The 18274-nt window shown below is 56.2% G+C and overlaps 1 protein-coding gene across 5 annotated transcripts in view; it reads right to left on the bottom strand.

The window, feature by feature from the left end:
- Positions 1-254: 254 nt before the first annotated feature.
- DPP6 (dipeptidyl peptidase like 6) overlaps positions 255-18274 on the bottom strand; it is a 1023012-nt gene continuing 1004992 nt past the window's right edge. For all 5 annotated transcript variants that reach the window (XM_067747535.1, XM_067747534.1, XM_067747537.1 and 2 more), the window contains exons 21-26: positions 10692-10746; positions 6844-6955; positions 5121-5179; positions 4262-4334; positions 4094-4167; positions 255-2145 (exon numbers count right to left, since the gene is read on the bottom strand). In XM_067747535.1, coding sequence (XP_067603636.1) covers positions 1999-2145; positions 4094-4167; positions 4262-4334; positions 5121-5179; positions 6844-6955; positions 10692-10746 — 520 coding nt within the window. In that variant the 3' untranslated portion in view covers positions 255-1998. The remainder of the gene's footprint in view (positions 2146-4093; positions 4168-4261; positions 4335-5120; positions 5180-6843; positions 6956-10691; positions 10747-18274) is intronic.

The following is an 18274-nucleotide window of genomic DNA, read 5'->3' as shown; positions in this document are numbered from 1 at the left end:
TTAGGGAATACCTCTATGGCTTCACCCTGAAACTTTTAAGACGAAACTCGAATTCTCTTTTCTGGTTGATTTGGGACTTTGATATATCTGACTGGTCCTATTCTTCCTACCATCAGGCCGCTGCTACCACAGATGCAGGTTTCACGTGCTGCACACAGGCCCCCGAGGACGCATCAATGAGTACTTGAAAGGCTTCTTGAACATCTGTACACATTCTAAGGTGAGATGGTGGAGGATAAGCAAGAAAAGAGCTATCCAAGTGGTAAAATAATGTTTTATTCCGTGGATGAACAAACACTACCATGCCACATCCTCACTCCCTCCTGCCAGATCTTGTGGCCAGAGCTGGCTTCCCTTTTCAGACTGAGTTGGCTCTGCAGTCGGTCGAGCCCATTGAAATAGCAAAAGCATGGCCATGTAGCGCTCAAGCGGTCCTGCTGGTCGGCACATTCATCCTTTTCCCAAACGGCGATGCATCCCCTGAAAAACAACCCTGTGACGGAGATCTTCCAATCGAACTAAGTACAACTGACATTCAAAGCTCGTGCAGATGAAACCCAAACCCCCAAACACCAAAAGTGACATGGACGTATCTTCTCCGCTGATAAGAATGTCAGGGAGTCCCCCTTCCCAGGGGGACCGGGAGCTGGAGAAATCCGAACTGACACTCAGGCTGTCAACAAGCTCCAGAGGCGATGACGGTCGTCAATGTATTTCCAACAAGCACTTGTAGAGAGCAGCTCAGCCAGGCTGTGGCATGCAGGCAGAACACGACGAAAACCGGGCGGAGGGCAGGGGACGCGGCGCGACGCCATGACCGCATTCCCGTCTTTATATACAACAAGGTGAAATATACACGGGATGCTGGCTGTGCACCTGCTCAGAGGATGTCTTACCAGGCTAGGGACATCGACGACACTGCTTGCGTGCGGCACGGAGGGACAGAGCCACCCCAGGGTCGGGGTGACACCGGTGCGGGCCTCACTTGCCTCCAGGGTTCCTGTCACCCAGCACACGTGACAGACCTGGAGGTGGAGTCAACACTTTGTTCATGTTTTTTAACCAAACGTCACCTGAAAAGACTTGCCGGCTTATCAGGGAGGAAAAGGATGGGCCTAAGGGCGCAGGGAGATGCACAAGGCAACTCTAAGCCAGACCCTAATGCAGCTTTGGTGGGAGACAGGTTTCCTTTATGACTTCTTTTAGTGAAGAGTATTGGATGTTTTGTTCCCGCTCAGTGTTCTGAAATGTCTCCACAAAGTCTAATGATGACATTGAGGAGAGAGCAGTTACTTCTGATCTGTTTCTTTATCCAAACAGGTGCAAAGCCTACATACTGACTGAACGAAACAAAGCAAAACAAAGCAAAAAAAAAAAAAAGAAAGAAAAAGCACAGCAAAGCAACCCCATGACCAGAGACAGTGTCAGGTAAAAACCATAGAAAAATACGCATTAATTCCATAAGGTTAACCATTAGCGTAGCTACAGTAACACTTCGTACAGCCCCTTAAAATGCAGAATCTCCTAATTACAGAAAGGCGCGAGCCAATCTATGGACAAGTACTGGGAAAACAATTGTGCTCTAGTTGGTCCATGGCGCGGTGACATCAGACGGGGTATGATGCCCTGGAGTGGAAGCGGTACCCGGGCGGAGGCCGGGTCTCAACGCTACCGCTCGTGAGCTCGAATTCCAGGGCCAGCTTCTGCACGGCCATCCGTCCTTCGCTTTGTTCCTCGGGGAGGGGTCGCGGGGAGGTACCCGTCACTCCAGGGTGGCGACGGCTCCAGGCTCCGTGGAAGCCCTTGTGAGCGACGATGCATCTCCACCCGGGGAGGCGCTTGTTTCTGGGGCAAAACTGCCCTCAGGACCAGAAACACACATGCTGGGAAGGTGGCGCTTCCTGCCCCCGCCCAGGCCCCTGAGGGAGAGCGAGGCGGGGCTCCCCAGTCGGTGTCCACTGGTCCAGCAGGCGCCGGGCGCGCTCCGGGCCGGCTCGGTCAGTCTTCCTCCTCATCCTCTCTCGCTGCTACTGTCGGGAGTTTGTCCTGGACCCTGAAGCACTCCACGAAGAAGCCGATGAGGGCTCGGTACAGGTGCTGCCGCAGGGGGGCGCTGCTGAAGTAGTGGCTCTCGTCCGGGTATATCTGCAAGAGAGGCGTGAGGAGTTACCCCCGTGGCCGCCCTCCGCGTGGGCTGGGGCGCCGCTGAGACTCCGAGCCCCACGGCCCGGGCTCCGCACAGCCGGAAGCTCAGCCTGGAGGGCATCTCAGGGCTGCTTCTCCTCGCGGCTTTGCCAGGTGGAGGGTCCCCTCAGCAAATCAGGGACGGAATCAGAAAACACATTGTTTAACAGACTCTGAACGCCTCGCTCGCTCCGCTTGTTTGAATTTGCAACAGGGATCCAGGCTCGGGGACCACCGAGGCAGCGAGCGGCCCAGGCCTCCAGGCATCAGGACTCCCGAAGAAAGGAGAAGCATTCCGTGCTGCCTCTATAACCTTGGTGAGTGTGGGGAAACCTTCGCTCCCACGGGCACCTGCGTTTGACTCACCGTGCGCCGTGCACAGGGGGCTTTCCTGGACCCCGGCCGTCGAATGCAGATGACCTCATCATAAAATCTAGCTCACTGAGCTATGTGAGAATTGAATGATGGAACACCTCTGAAATGCTTAGAACAAGGCCTGGGACACAGGCAAGGCTGAAAAGACGGCAGCTAATCATCCCATCCCCAAATGTAATGACACCGAGTACCCAGGGGCACTGCACCACTTCCACACGAAGGGCCCGAAGCTGGGATTCAAAGCCAAGTCTAATTGGCCCCAAAGCCCATGTTCTTTCCATGACACCAGGCTGCTTCCTGCATTTTGAACCCTGTCTTCCTCTTATGTCTTCAGATGATGACACTCACCTTTATTTTCATATTTATGAAGGTGGTCATTGAGCTATTATATGTACCTTAAACATCAAATAGTACAAAGGGTTACAGAGCAGGAAGTATGTCTCCTCCTACTCGGGTCCTGGTTGCCTGGAGCCCTCACCTGGAGTTGTCACCTTTACAAGCTTATCGAGTATCTCAGACACTCGCCGCGCCTGCACAGTGTCCAGTGGGACCTGGGGTGGGTGTCGCCCAGCACCTTGCTGACTTTGCTTCGCCTGTCTGTGGGGAGTGGTCCACACCGGCAGGCAGAGCTCTGCCATCGGACCTACCGCGGCTGCATCGCGTGCATACGACGTACTTAGCGTTGTACTGTGACCTGAGCATGCTCAGAAGGAACTCCAGTGTCACGTGAACTAAGCCCCTCCCTCCCTCCGCGTTCATCAGCACGCAAGCCGGCCTCCGTCCCTGCGGGAAGCGCTCCCCCTACCGGCCAGCGCACACCGGCCCTGTACGAGACAGCCACGCAGCAAAGCCAGGGCTGGGAGACAGAGGCAGGCAGCGCTGCCTGGGACCCTGGTTGAGGAAGTCTCCCGTTTATCCTGGACCCGAGAAGACCACCGGGGTCATACCTGTCTCACCAAGTGAACCAGAGGGCGCGAAGGAGATGGAAGAAGTTTCCAGAAGCAGCACCGTGCATCGCAGGAAAGCACCTACACTAGAGCCGGTGGGTCAGCACTTGATGCCAGTGAGGTCAAGGCTGTGAGTCGGGTTCTTGGGAAGGACAGAGCTCTTTAACTACTGCGGCACCACAGAAGGTTCTGGAACATCCAGCCAGTATTTAGCAGATGTGTGCTTTCCGGGGGGAGGCTAGTGAAGCCAAGGCTGCGCTCATCAGTGGGACAGCAGCCCCCTCTTCAGTGAGCATGGGGGTGTGGCTGCTGCCCCGCCTTTGCTCATCCCCCGGGGAGGGAGCGGGGGCGGGGGGCGCTGGTGGAGCCTAAAGGGGCTTAAACACAGCCTGAGTGCTGAACCGAGCCGCCATCAATCGGCAGAAAAAGCAAGCACTGCCCATCTGTCTGATCTGATGTGTCCCCGAGCATCTCCGATGGCCGTGACGGAGGAGTGTTTGCAGTCATGCGTGGCCGGGCACCACTCAGCTCCTCGTCCGTGGAAAGGCATGTGTGGTGTGAGGCAGGGCAGGTGTGCAGCACGGTACCTGTAAGCTGTAATTAGCCTTTCCCTTAATGAGCTGCGTGATGAGTTCTGCGGTGTGCTGGAAATGGATTTTTTCTGTTTAAAGAAGAAAAGAAGAAAGTGTCAAAACCCGTAACCCCACGCAGGGCGATGCTCTCGCCGAGCGCCGTGGTCAGTGTCGGGGGCTCACCGTCGGCGGTCGCGTGGACGAGGAGAAGCCGCTGCCCTTCCAGCGCGGACACCCGGCGCGCCACCTTGGCCATCTGCACATGGGCGACAGGGGTCAGCGCCCGCCGTGGGGAGTAGGGCATGAGCCCAGGAACCTTGACCCGGAGGGTGAGGGCCATGCAGTGTGCTGGGCACAGTTCCTGGAAGCCCTGAGAAAGCTCTCGGGGGCCTGGGCTTTCCCAGCCCCAACCCCTTTTAAAGAGGAAGGGGACAGGAGAAGATCTAGGAAGCAGGGAGAAAGGTCTCCTCCCCCTGAAGGTGGCCTGGGCCCTTCATTCAACTGATGCCGCTGGGAGGTGCTGCCCTGGCCAGAGCGTCCTGCTGTCCGTGCCCGGGTTGCAGCTCTGAAGCCGCAGCCTGGCCCGCAGCAGCTCTCTGGCCTCCTCGGTGCCAGTGAGATGCATGCGTGATGCCCACACTCAGCCGCCTGAGCGGTCAAGACCAGGAGGCGGTGTCTGGGAGGCTTCCTGCTCCCCCATCAGGGGCTGCTTCTCCCGGGAGCAGAAGCAGCCGTGGGGGCAGCGGGCCAGCGGCCAACCACACCCGAGCCTACGGCCCTGCGACAGACTCCTCCACCCTAAGCCCTTCCCCACCTCCCGCCTTGTCCCGCCGGTTCCAGAATGGGCAACCAGACCGATCTCGGAAAGCTCACGGCACCCGGGTGAATGGGCTTTGACACGGGAGGGTGGGAGTTAAGAGGGGGCGGGGCCTGGGGGGGAGGGAGGGAGGGAGGGAGCAGTTCGGAGAAGCATCATCGCAGGGTTCCTCGTTTTTGCCAAGTGGTGGCTCTGCCCCAAACCCTAACCCTAACCCAAACACACCTCATACGCTCTGTTGTCAAGTCCGTGGAGGCCCAAGTACCTCTCGGAAAATGCAGACGCTGCACACAAGCAGAGGAGAGCGTTAGCCCTTGGCCTCGGGGCCCCTTTGGGCTCCGGGGGCCGCCCTGGGGACGGGGCTGGACTCCCTTCCATCTTCCCGGGGAACATCTGCTTCTGAAGAAGCACTAAACCCCGTGGGTCTTTGCAGGGTTCCTCAGCCAGCGCCACAGTGACATTTAGACCTGCTAGTGGTGGAGGTGGGATTGCGGCACGAGGGAAACCGAACTGACCTGATTCCGAGATAAACAGGATTCACACCCCGCCCCCGCTTCATTTCAACACCCAGAAGGGGGAACAGATACGAAGAGCCAACTTCCATCAGGTTCCCTTATTTTCAGAAAGTGTCGGCTGCCTCCGCTCTGCCTGCCCCCTGGCTCAGGTCCAGGGTCTCGTGAGGACCCAGGCCGCCCCGTCAGGAAGTCCGGGAGTGCAGGGCACCGAGCTCCTTCTACAGGTGCAGGGACCCCTTAGTTCAGTCCAGGAGACCACGTGGGCTCTCCGCTGTCCCAGGCACAGTGACACATCGAGGCGCGGGGTTGGGCGCATTCGTGTGCACTCAACTCAGGCAGATTTGAAATAGCTTGATTAAAAACCCCGAGCAAGTCCCACTGAATTTGAAAAACAGAGAATGTTACACGGATTCCCATGGGACAGTAATTTTAAGTGATTAGAGTTTGGAATGAGGGGGGTTCCTGTATGATCTTGCGTCGGAATGCGCATTGAGCACTTGCAAAAACCAGCACATCTGCCGTGAGCCTCGCGGCGGCCAGAGCTCCTGAGCTGCAGACGCGCGGTGTCCCTGGACGGCTCCGCGCGGTCCACGGGCGCCGAGCTGGGGCGCGGGAGGGTGCGGCCATGCAGTGATGCTGGTTCCTCTGCCCCGAAGGGACCTCAGGCCCCCAGCAGGGCTCCGCACACCAGCGACCAGGAGCCCCCGGATGCCCCATCAGCCTGGCTCGGTGCCGGCAGCTGGGGCCGACGGCCCAGACTCCCTGCCGCCCTGGCCCGAATGCCAGCTCCCAGAGCCCACAGAGAGGGCCTTGCCGACATTTAAAATCAGGGTGACATCACAAAGCCCTTCACGTTCAGAGAAAAGAGTCTGGCTGACCAGAGGGAGGACCCCCCCAGCAGTGCCCACAGAGCCATGTCCGTGCAGCTGCAGGCGGGGTCTGCCCGCCACACTGGGAGTCCGGTCGCAGAAAGGAGCTGGCAGGTGCCGGGGCGGAGGGCGGGGCAGAGCCACCCAGGCCCCTGGGCAGCAGCTCCCCCAGCCCTTCACCTGCCCCCAGAGCCCCCAGACACCCCGCGCCGGACAGAGACACGGCGCAGGGCCCCCGCCGCACTGCGGGGTCAGAAAGGAGGGGCGAGGGCAGCCCGGAGTCCCCTTCCCTTCTGCTCGTGCCACTCCCATCACTGCAAGCACAGGCGCTGGGTGTGTTCTGGCTCCTGGTCTCGTGTGTCGGGAACGCGACTGAGGGACAGCGGTGGGCTGACCACTTTCCGAGCAAGTGGCGTGAACCCCTCTCCCCCCGCCCCCAGGCCCTGTCTGTGAGGTTCCACCGCGGGCCTCGCCACCCTGCAGGTTATCGGACTGGGCGCTGAGGGAGGGAGGCCTGGGGGCGGGGGCTGGGTGGGACCAGCGCCCCTCCGGTTGGGGCCCTACCGTAGAGCTTGAAGTCTGTTATCGGGGAGAGCGCAGAGCCACAGGTGAAAACCGGGACTTGATTCTCGCCCTTCGCTGGGAGGATGTAAGTGCTCAGGTACCCGCCGTAATCCTGGGAACGAGCAGAGGGCAGAGAGAAGGGCAGGAGCAAAGTCAATAACTCACCCATGAAAACAGCCTCAGACAATGAGGTCAGTGGCTCAAGCAACCACTGTCACCTAGTTCGTTTTTCTAAAAAAATTTAACGTTGAAAAATTATAAGGGAGGTAAAAAGATAAAAACAAACGCCTTTCCAGCTAAATATAACGTGAGGCAAGCATCCCCCTCCTGGGCCTCGTGTTCGAGCGACACGAGGATGAAGCGTGGCGCTGACTGTGGAGGGTGACTGGGGGCTGGAGTGCGGCGTGCGGTGTGGGACGGCTGTCCAGCGTTCTGACGCAGCGCCCCCTGCTGCCTCTCCCTTGCCTACAGGCAGAGCCGACCCGCTTTCTGTGATTCTGAGGGCGGGCCCATGAGGAGCCAATGTCAAAGGGCTCCAGCACTGGTCGCCAGGATGCTCAGCTCAGGGGTCTGCCCGGGACAGACGTCCGCACGTGTCGTGTATGTGGGGCAGTCCTTCATTTCCTGTACTGCCCTTATTTGGGGCTGACATGAAAGACCCCAATTTCAATGTGAGCCTTCCAGAGAGAGCAAAGCATTACACCGTATCTGCCGTGGGTGCTGGCTGGTCCAGATGCACCTGTTTCCTGCAAGACTCAAAGGGAAGGGGGCACAGATGTGATGCTTTGCTGAGCAAAGGTGGGCAAGGAGAGTGAAGGCCCGGAGAACCAGGCTGTGGCAGAGGACTGTCAAAGGTGTGGGCGAGTGTGAGTGCGTGTGCTGAGGTGAGAGGGTGGCGTGTGTAGAACCCACATACCTGATGGAGACTGTCATGTCCATGCCATGCCAAACTCCCTGTAGAAGTAACTGTTTTTGATCAATATATTTAAGTTTGTTACATTATAATAGTGCTCCTTCAGTAGAACAGGAATATCTTAATGACAATAACAGTCTTTTTGGTTTCTGGCAAATAATATTCATGGTCAATGGAATCTCCAAGCCTTACCAGTCATTCTGCAGTTTGTTTTTTAAAATGTGTTGACTGACAACATCAAATGCTGGTGAGGATGTACAGCAACAGGAACTCTCATTCGTTGCTGGTGGGAACGCAACATGGTGCAAACACTATGGAGACAGTTCGCTGGTTTCTTACAAAACTAAACATCCCCTCACCATATGCACTCCTTGGTGACTGCACTCCTTGGTATTTACTCTAAGAAGCTGAAAACTTATATCCACACAAAAACCTGCACATGGATGACCAGAGCAGCTTTGCTCGTAATTGTCGAAACTTGGAAGCAACCCAGATGCCCTTCAGTAGGCAAGCGGATGAACTGTGGTGCTTCCAGGCAGCGGATTATCTGGTGCTAGAAAGAGAAGAGCTATGACGCTATGGGAAGATCTGGAGGAACCTTAAATGCTAAGTGAGAAGCCATCTGAGAAGGCTCCACGCTGTGTGATTCTGAATCCGTGACACTCTGGAAAAGGCACAGCCGTGGAGACGGTAAAAAGAGGAGTGTCTGCTGGGGGAGGGGAGAGAGGGGTGAAGAGGTGGAGCTCAGAGGATCCTCAGGGCAGAGAGACTGCTCTGTGCGGTCCCGTGATGATGGAGACATGCCATCACACATCTGTCTAAACCCACAGAAGGTACCACCTCAAGAGGGACCCTGATGTAGACTCTGGGTTCTGGGTGATGATGACGTGTCAGCGCAGGTTTGTCAACCGTAACAAAGGTACCAAACGGTGGGGCTTGATAGTGGGGAGCCCGTGCATGCCGGGGGGAGCAGGGGTAATTCTCTCACGCGTGCTGTGAACCTGAACCTGCCGAATGCCCATCACCTAAAGGAATCAACGGCTTATTGCCTTGGAGGGGACGCAATCACAGAGTCCACAGCCCTGCACCTGAGGTGCCATTCAAAGAGGCGGGGACCCATCAGGCAGAGTGGATAAGGGTGGTGACCAGCAAACAGCACCACACACATCCTCGGCCTGTCTCAGGGACGGGGGCGTGGGCTGCGTTCTGAAGGACGTGTGGGCCCCCGTCCACACAGTGCACGACGCCCAGGCAGCTGAATCTCCCACTTGCCCAGAAAGCCTCTTCACGGCGCCCCGACTCCCGCGTCTGCGTCCACAGTGACCTTTGAAAGGTCCAGGCGTGGGGGCCATGCTCAGGTGCCCACGTGGAAAGCAGCCAGAGGAGGGAGGCCAAGCTCCCAGGAGCAGAGGGCATGTTTGGGGAAGAGCCGAGACTGGACAGAGGCTGACCTGGGCCCGGGCGCCCTGCCCTGAGCCATGGTCAGTCTGTGGGTCAGTAACTTTCCCATGGGGACGGGAGGTAAGAGCTGTCGCCCCAAGTTATGCTGTAAGTGATCCAACTGGCTCTGAGCTTCGCAGGCTGGGAGTGGCCTCCGCCAGCACAGAATGAGCCCTGGGACTCGGCGTCCAGGCTCTGAGCCGTGCCCTGGGCCCTCCCGTTGCTGCTGCACCTCCCGTGCAGGTGTGGGATACATAGCACGCGTGCTGGGACCTCCACAGGGCGAGCCCTCGTCTCAGATGCACACGGCTCCCTCAAAACCCTGGGCTCAGAGGTGATGACGTAACAGGCAACTCTCCGGTTACCTGTTCAAACCTCCACCTGCCATGGGGTCCCTGCGAGGCCCCTCTACAGGACCTGTTCCCTCAGAGGGAAGACGGGTCTGTGTCTATCTGTGCTCCTGCCTTGAGACCAAGAGCCCGCGGGTCCAGGCCGCCTAACAACGGGGGAGGGGGCCAAGCGATAGGACCCAACTCCAAGCCACGACCCCACCACCCCCGGCTACAGCCCTCGGACGTGGGCCACCCCGTGGAAGCTTCTCTGGTTTGACAGTTCAGTGCACGAACCTCCCCACCTCCTCCCTACCACGTAAGTGAACCTGCTAAATTAATGTGGCTACTGCACAGAAAGACATACAGAAATAAAGACTCCTGCCTCCCCTTCTTTCCTGGGGTACCACCCCTAGAGCCATGGCAGGCTTGTCTGAAAAGTAACTAGGAGCCTCACAGAGCACTCCCACAAGGACCTGGCTTCTAGCTTTCCTTCCAGAGAGTGTGCAAAGGAGCACTGACACACGAGCTGCTCAGATGAGGACTCCCTGTGCTGGGACCACTGAACATCTTGAGCTATCTGTAGTGAGGTGGACGGACCCAGAGTCTGTCATACAGAGTGAAGTAAGTCAGAAAGAGAATGACAAATACTGTATGCTCACACATATATATGGAATCTTTAAAAAAAAATGGTTCTGAAGAACCTAGGGGCAGGACAGGAATAAAGACGCAGATGTAGAGAATGGACTTGAGGACATGGGGAGGGGGAAGGGTAAGCTGGGACGAAGTGAGAGAGTGGCATGGACATATACACACTACCAAATGTGAAATAGATAGCTAGTGGGAAGCAGCCGCATAGCACAGGGAGATCAGCTCGGTGCTTTGTGACCACCTGGAGGGGTGGGAGAGGGAGGGTGGGAGGGAGATGCAAAAGGGAGGAGATATGGGGATACATGTATACGTATAGCTGATTCACGTTGTTATACAGCAGAGACTAACACACCATTGTAAAGCAATTATACTCCAATAAAGATGTTAAAAAAAAAAAAAAAAAAGGCTCGCAGGCGGCTGGAGCAGAGATGTTCCCAGTGAATCAGGTCAGGCCTGGGGGTGGTGCAGGTCAGGGCCTGAGCAGGGGGCGTGCAAACAGGGGCCAGCAACCTCACCTTCCCAAACACGGCCACGCGTGTCTTGTCAATGTACTGCTCCTTCAGCATCATCCTGCAAGGTCAAGGAGGCGGGAGTTAGCGCGCCACGGCTGAGTCGTGCAACCCTGCGGCCTAGAGCCGTGTTCTCCAACCATTTCAAGGATGAAAACCCCACTTTAATCAAAGGAAATATTGGAATTCTAATATCATCGGTCATTGCTTTTGCTTTACGCCAAGCGCCCCTGCCATCACTGTGGCGCGGCTGGGCGTGTAAAGCTGGCTGAGAACCAGGAACGCGCAGCAGCAGAGGATGTTCTGGAGACGCGCAGGCCCGCCTGGGTCCCCGTCTCCCTCACTTGGACCACGTCGTGACTCCCAGCCACCAGGCTCTGGGAGGGCCCTCCGGGATCAGCAGGAAGAAAAGGCTCTCCGGGTGCGAGTCGGCTTCGAGTCGGGGCACTGGGTCCCCCTTCACCTGCAGAGTCCTCTGTCCCCAACTCCTGAGAGGGGTCCCTGTCTTGGACCTGTTTGGTGGCAGAATCACTCCTGCCAGAGCTCTGCCTTGGATGCCACCAGCCCGGCACCCGGGCTGGCGCTGCCCGGTCCTGCCTTGTCCCTGCCCGCATCTCACTGCTCTCCCCATGCTCCCTGGTTTCCCCCCCAAGTGGCTGGAATCTTTCTGGGTTCTGGACCCTCACTCGGCAGCAGGAGTCCTGCCACCTGCTGGCCAGTAACTGGCTTCTTTCTGAGCCTTCCTGCTGCTCTCTCCACCTGCCACCACCGCGGAGCCTCCTTCCCCCAGCTTCCGGTCACCCCTGGGTATTGCCCGCTGATTATTTTCTTGCGTCTGCTCTCTGGAGCCACCCCATGCCCTCTGACCGCCCTTCTAAGCCTGGAGGACTGTAAACCTCCGGGTCCTGGGCCCTGAGAGTGCCCTATCCTTCTCCAGCCAACTCTCCAAGGACACCCACGTCCTGGGACCCGGCCTGCCCTTCCTGGTTGGAGCAGCGCTTCCATTATGATGTTGGAAGCAAACGGACCCCGTTCCCGGGGGTGGGAGGGGAGAGAGGGAGGGCCCAGCGCAGAGCAGCAATTGTCCTGACTCCTCATGATGATACAAATTCAGGTGACTTTTGTACTTTTATTACAGTCAGCCCTCCGTATCCACAGGTTCCACACCCACAGATCCAACCAACTGCGTATTGAAAATATTGAAAAAAAAATCCAGAAACTTCCAAAAAGCAAAGCTTGAATTTGCCTCACCTTGGTAACTATTTACACAGCATTTACATTGTACTTACAGCTGTCTACATAGCGTTTACACGTAGGGGGATTATAAGGGATTGAGAGATGCGTGTATCTTAAGTACACAGGACGATGTGTGATGGTTGTGTACATGTGCTCCACCATTCCACAGAAGGGGCCTAGGGAGCCGAGGACTGTGGTACCCACGTGGGTCCTGGAACCAGTCCCCAAGGATAACGAGGGGCAACTGTGTATTACTGTTTATTGTTTCCCCAGAGTATTTGTGGAAAATTGATGATTCATGCATGTTCATCCTGTGGATGGATGTTTGATTCCATTTCAGAATACTAGTGAGAACAAGAGAACTGGCCCCACTACCTTCCCATCCTCCTCCCTCCACCCCTCGTCCCCATCCATCCCTTGAGCGTGTGTCATCTGTAAGCCTCAGTGCCAAGTCTTAGGGACAAAGGCTAATTCACAGGCCTTACTGTCAGAAGCTTCCACTCTCCGAGTCAGGATATCTTGTGTCCAATTCCTGCTCAGCTACTAAGGGGCTGTGGGACCTTCAGACAGGTCACTGAAACTTTCTGGGGAGAAACAGAACAGGCTCCAGACGCTGGGACACCAGGCTCAGTGTGGGGTGAGGTGCAGGATTGCAACAAGCCAGCCAACTCCGAGTCTGCACCCTACGTGGGCCTCCCTCGGCCTCTCGCAGACACAGGCACTCGGGAATGTGATGCGCAGGCTGGAGAAGCTGACCTCCCCTGCAGAGGACACACACCATGTCAAGGGGTGCGGGTCTCTGCAATGAAGAGCTGGATGCCCTCCCCCACCCTCGGTAAAGCCCACCCGCCAACAGCTCACAGTCTGCACACACAACTGGCAGCCCGGTTAGTGCCTCTCTTATGAGTGAAGAGGCAGCCAGGTTTCATCAGAAATGGAAAGAATCTTCCAGATGACGGCTTCCCTGGTGGCGCAGTGGTTGAGAGTCCGCCTGCCGATGTAGGGGACACGGGTTCGTGCCCTGGTCCGGGAAGATCCCACGTGCTGCGGAGCGGCTGGGCCCGTGAGCCATGGCCACTGAGGCTGTGCATCCGGAGCCTGTGCTCCGCAACGGGAGAGGCCACAACAGTGAGAGGCCCGCGTACCGAAAAAAAAAAAAAAAAAAAAAAGAATCTTCCAGATGAGAGAGTCCAAACCCAAGCAACAACAACAAAAAACCTCAGAATAATTCAGGAATCCAGAGGGAACAGAGATTATTCAGTGAACAGAAGAAAATCGTCCTAATGTATCTAGACAGACAAAAAATATTGAACCAATTAGACAAGAAGAGTATGCTCTTGGATGAAGAGAGAAGGCTAGGGATTTTGAAGTGTCATGCCTGAAAATAAACATTCGACAGAAAGGCTGGAATATAGGAGAGAAAAGGTATGATCAGAATAAACCGGAAGCAGCAAAATAGTACAATAGAAGTTCCAGAAAGAAACAACAGAGCAAAGAGAAATTATCAACACATTATAGTAAAAACTTTCCAAGACTGAAGAACAATTATTCCCCAGATTGAAAAGTCCCACACCAATGGCTGAAATTTCAGGATACCAGGATTAAAGACGTCCTTCTTCTGAAAAGGAGAAAGAAGCAGACCATCTACAAGGATCAGCAAATAGAATGACATCGTTTTTCTCACCAGCAACACGTGGTGGACGATTCCAGGGCCTTCTAGACAGAAATGATTTTGTTTGTAGGTTTTATATCTAGATAAACAATAATTTCAAATGTGGGAATAGAATAAAGACATTTTGAGATGTTTTCTAGATATATGAAGGAAAAAGTAAATAAAAAGGGAGACATATATCTGTTGCTCTTTGGCCTATGACCCAGGGTGTGTGCAAAGGACCCAACACAGGAGAGTGGTGAAAAGGGCCTCAAAAGTGACCCTATAGACACCTGGTCCAAATGGACGAGAAGAAAGGGGACTACAGCTCAAGAAAAGAACGTTGGAACTGATAGATTACTAGTATGTTTGAGCATCTGGGAAGAATACTCATGGGAGCCCGAGTGGCATGCAGGAGCACCTGGAAATATTATGAGCAGGTACCAATACATAGAAAGTTACCCAAGTGAAAGACAAAGCAACACTTCAGGAAAAATGAAGTGATGTAAAGGAAAGTAGGGCACGAAGAGACCACCAGGGTCTGAGGTCAGCACCATTTACGTAGTGAGCCTGCGCCTCAGACTGCTGATCTAACCAGGCAGTTATGTAACAGTTCTGGGAAGATGAAGGTACAGAACAGCTAAATCCTCACCTGCGACAACAGGAAGTCACGTGATGAGGAATCGTGACGTGAGGACAACTGTGCTCAGAAGAGACGAGGTGAACTTGAGGAAGGGGATGATGCGCCTGAGGGTGCTTGTGTCTCCGGGAAGCAGGGCTGGTGGGGGGTTGGGCGAAGGGCAAGGGAATTTGTGCGGGTCATTTAAGCCTTTGTTATGGGTTGAATTCTGCAAAATATGTTGAATTTCTAATCCCTCAAACCTTAGTATGGGATAGTATTTGTCAATAGGGTCCACTGCAGATGTAATTAGTAAGTTAAGATGAGGTCACGCTAGAGTGACTCGTGTCCTCGTAAGAGGAGGAGAGACACAGAGACCCAGGGAGGACGCGGCCAGTGGAAGACGCAGGATTGGAGGGACGCAGCTACAAGCCAAGGACTGCCAGCGACCACGGGGAGCTGGAGGGGGCGAGGAAGGGCCCCTGCCCGGCGGTGGTAGAGAGAGCGTGGCGCTGCCCACACCTTGATTTTGCCGTTCCAGCCCTAGGAAACTAACACAACACTTTAATACTTTTGCTTTTTAAAAACATTGTGCAGGTATCATAGGATAGCCTGGCAGACTTCAAGTCACGTCTGCCAGGCTTAGGAGTTGGAGGTGTGTGCAGACGCGCGCGCGCACACACGCACACACACACACGGCCTATGTTGACCTTCAAAGCACGGCAGGCATACCCACACACGTGGAACCATTGAATACGTTTCTCCAAGTTTCTGAATTCTCTTCTAAGGACCCAAATCCTTGATACACAGACGTGCGTCTGGGAATACCTGGTGAAATGGTCAACCTGGCCCCATAAGGATTCTGCCCCACGGCCTGAGGTCCAGGCCACGACTGCTGGGATTGTGTAGTAGTCTGCAGAGACCACGGAGCGTGGAGAAAGCCACGTGAACCTCAAAGGGCACGGGGCCCGGGTCTCAGGCGCCATTCCAATTCATAAAATACATCGGATTTTTATTCTCAGCCCTACTTCCACATTCGCAGGCAGCCTCTGGTCTCCGGCAACCCCTCCATTTAATTACCTGGCGATTCACTTCCTGATCTAAAAACCACAGGTCTTGGTAAGGATCCTCATTTGTAAAGTACTCAGGAGTCTCCCAAGGAAAATACTTTTTACCAATATCAAATATTTTTATTATCTTTTGCTATTTTTCACTCATCAGCGGGCAGTTCCTGTGTGATGGCTGTTTCCTGGAGAGCAGTGGAGCCCTGAGGCGGACCAGCCTGACCCAGGCGTAGGCGCGTGTTTTATCACTGGGATGCTCTGAGGCGCAGCAAGGCCCCGGCGTCCTTCTCCATGGAGCAGGCGCTGAGCTCTGCTCCACGGCAGGGTCTGCAGAGGCCCCGAGTGAGGACGGGGGAGGCTCTAGCCTCCAGAAGCGCATCTGGGGGAGGTGGGCTGACACCCTGGGAGAAGCAGTGCTCGCACCTTCCAACCTTCCACGTGTCCACACCGTCTCAAGCTGTCCCCGCCAGCGACCGGCAAGGGGTCCTCCGAGGCTCGCCTCAGCTTGGCAGAGATGCTTGAAGCCCAGCTGCCACGGGAAGCCCGCTCTGTGTGTCCGTCCTTTCCCGTGTCAGAGCCCCTGCAGTCTGACGGCTCTGCCCCTGCTGCGCTCTGGGCCGCGCGTCCTGCAGAAACGCACCTTCTGCACATCTAAGTGTGCGTTGGCACCGCTTCCCGGGGACCCACGCTGACGCAGGTGTCACGGGCCACACAGCTGCTCTCAGCACCTTCAGAGTCAGGGAGCCTCACAGCCAGAGACTTGATGGGGCAACTTGGAGGGGCCAGCGGGAGGAATGTGGTCAGCACATTTGTCCTGCCCTCTGCTGGGGGCAGCAGAGCATCGAGAGGGACACAGAGCTCACCGCTCCGCTCCACGCCCGTCTCCGTATCTGTCCGCTTACAGATCTTGCTGACGCTGCTGCAGAAATGCTTCTTCCACGGCATGGTGCCGCCCCTGCCCTCCCAGGGCCTCCGACAGCCCCAGCGTACCCCACATCGATCCCCTGGATCTTCCTAACCCTGCCATATGCCTTTGAAGACACGTATGTTATTTCTCTCTCCTTAAACCACCCCATTTGAATGTTTCCTGCCAGGACTCTGACCCATAAAACCTGCTACACCGCTACCAGCATTACGGTTCTGAAAAATAAAGGTGGCTTTGTCACCTCCTTGCTAAACTCCCCTGAGGGACCTCTGCTGCTGGGAGGGCGGGCGCCGGCTCTGGAAGATGGTGTGGGAGGGTCTCAGCCCACCCCACGTCTCCAGGCATCCCCTGGCCCCAGTGCGGCCCACACTGGGCTTACTGGGGGCCCCGGACCTCATGCGCCTTTGCGTTACCGGGACCGTTGCTCACAGCACTTTGTCGGTGTGGAACGTGCACTCGCACTCCCTGGGCAATCCCCACTACCCCTTGAGGTGGGGTCTTGGCAGAAAGCCACCTCCTCCTAGAAGCCCCTCCAGGCAGGGCTGTCTGTGCTCCTCTGCTCCCAGACCACCGTTCGCGTGGCCCTCGCCTGGGAGGGACATGCTTCCAGCTGTGGTTGGGGGAGAGCCCCTGCTCCAGGACTTCCTCCAGGTGATGGACGAAGTTGGGACAACTGCCCGGGGCTGGGGAGCTTTGGGGAGCTAGGGTGGGGAGCTGGTCTCAAGGTCTCTGAAACTGAACAGACTGGGCTATTTCTTTCTAATGAAAATACGGACCCAGATCCTAAACAAAGCTTCGTAGAGTTTTCCATGGCTGAGACACTTGGGCGTCAGCTTCCGGAGAAGGTCTGCGTGGCTGCTGACGGCTGTAAGGCTTGCGATGGTTCGTCTTCCTGTTCCTGGGAGCCTCAGTGGCCTGAGAGCTGACATTACTTACTGTTGCCCTGGAACAGGTTCTGCCCTGTTTTTGAACAGATGGCCGATCAATCCCTTATTTCTAGAAGCACCGTGAGTGTGAAACAGCCGGTGCCCTCTCGTCCGCTGCTCAGAGCGGGGCGGCCACACCAGCCAGGCTGGCAGGATGTCTGAAGGACGCCGTGTCCTCCCCCAGGGCCTCGGGGGGCCCGCGAGGACTCCAGGCTTCCTGGGAGGAGTCAGAGCAGGGCAGCAGGTGGGGAAGGACAAAAAGAGGGGGGCTCCGAGGGAGGGGGCTCTGCGGTCAGCCTTGTCCCATGCCTCCCAAGCCTGACCTGGGCCCGCGTGCTTCTCCAGAGGGGTCCCTGTGGCCCACGTGCCGCTGCTGCCTCTCCTCCTTTCCCGGCTGTGTTGTCACCACGCTTCCTTCCTCCGCCTGGGGCGGTGGACCGGTCCCCAGCCCACCGGGTCTCAGGGGTATTGCCCCCCTGCTCCAGGGTGATGCTTCTGGGTTCAGGGCGACAGGAGGAGAGGTTTGTTGGGTGCCCCGGGGAGGCTCCTCCCTTCCCTCCTGGAGGTTTCTGGAAGTGGCTCGACCTGCTGGTGGTGCTCTGGCAGCCGTCCTGTGAGCGTGAGAAGAGGTTCAGCACAAGGCCACGTGCTTGGCTGAGTGGAGAGACGAGAGAGCCGGGCCTGCAGTGGCACTGCTGGGCCCCTGAGCAACCAAGCTGAGGCCTGACGTCCCCCTGGACTTCCAGCGCCAATACAGTGTCGTGTTTTTAAAGCACGTTTTACATTGGGTGTGTGTGTGCGCGTGTCTGTGCTGTTGTTAACTTCCAGGCAAAAGCATCCTGACGGGAGCGACTTCCCAGACTCGGGTCCTCAGCCATCTCTCCTACCCCTGTTCTCTGCCTGTAGCACGTGCTGGTCTGATCGTGTCACCTCTCTTCACCAGCTCACGACTCCCTCGAGGAGAGTGGGCCATTCGTTCACGCACTCATGGTTTCACCCACTGAGAAATTATTTACTGAGTACACACCACGTGCCATCAATCTTTTTAAAAACAAGAGCGAAAATGTTCTGAAAAGTCAGTAAAGTGAAATCTTTTAAACCTGCAGAGCACACAGTCACGATGACACACGGGATGCAACGTCCAGCCTTCTTACAGCCCTTCAGTCAG

The sequence above is a fragment of the Pseudorca crassidens genome, chromosome 8 (genome assembly GCF_039906515.1).
Source record: "Pseudorca crassidens isolate mPseCra1 chromosome 8, mPseCra1.hap1, whole genome shotgun sequence".
NCBI classification, from domain to species: Eukaryota; Metazoa; Chordata; class Mammalia; order Artiodactyla; family Delphinidae; genus Pseudorca; species Pseudorca crassidens.
Note: the sequence above shows the minus strand (reverse complement) of the source record. Positions and strands in the feature narration are given on the sequence as shown.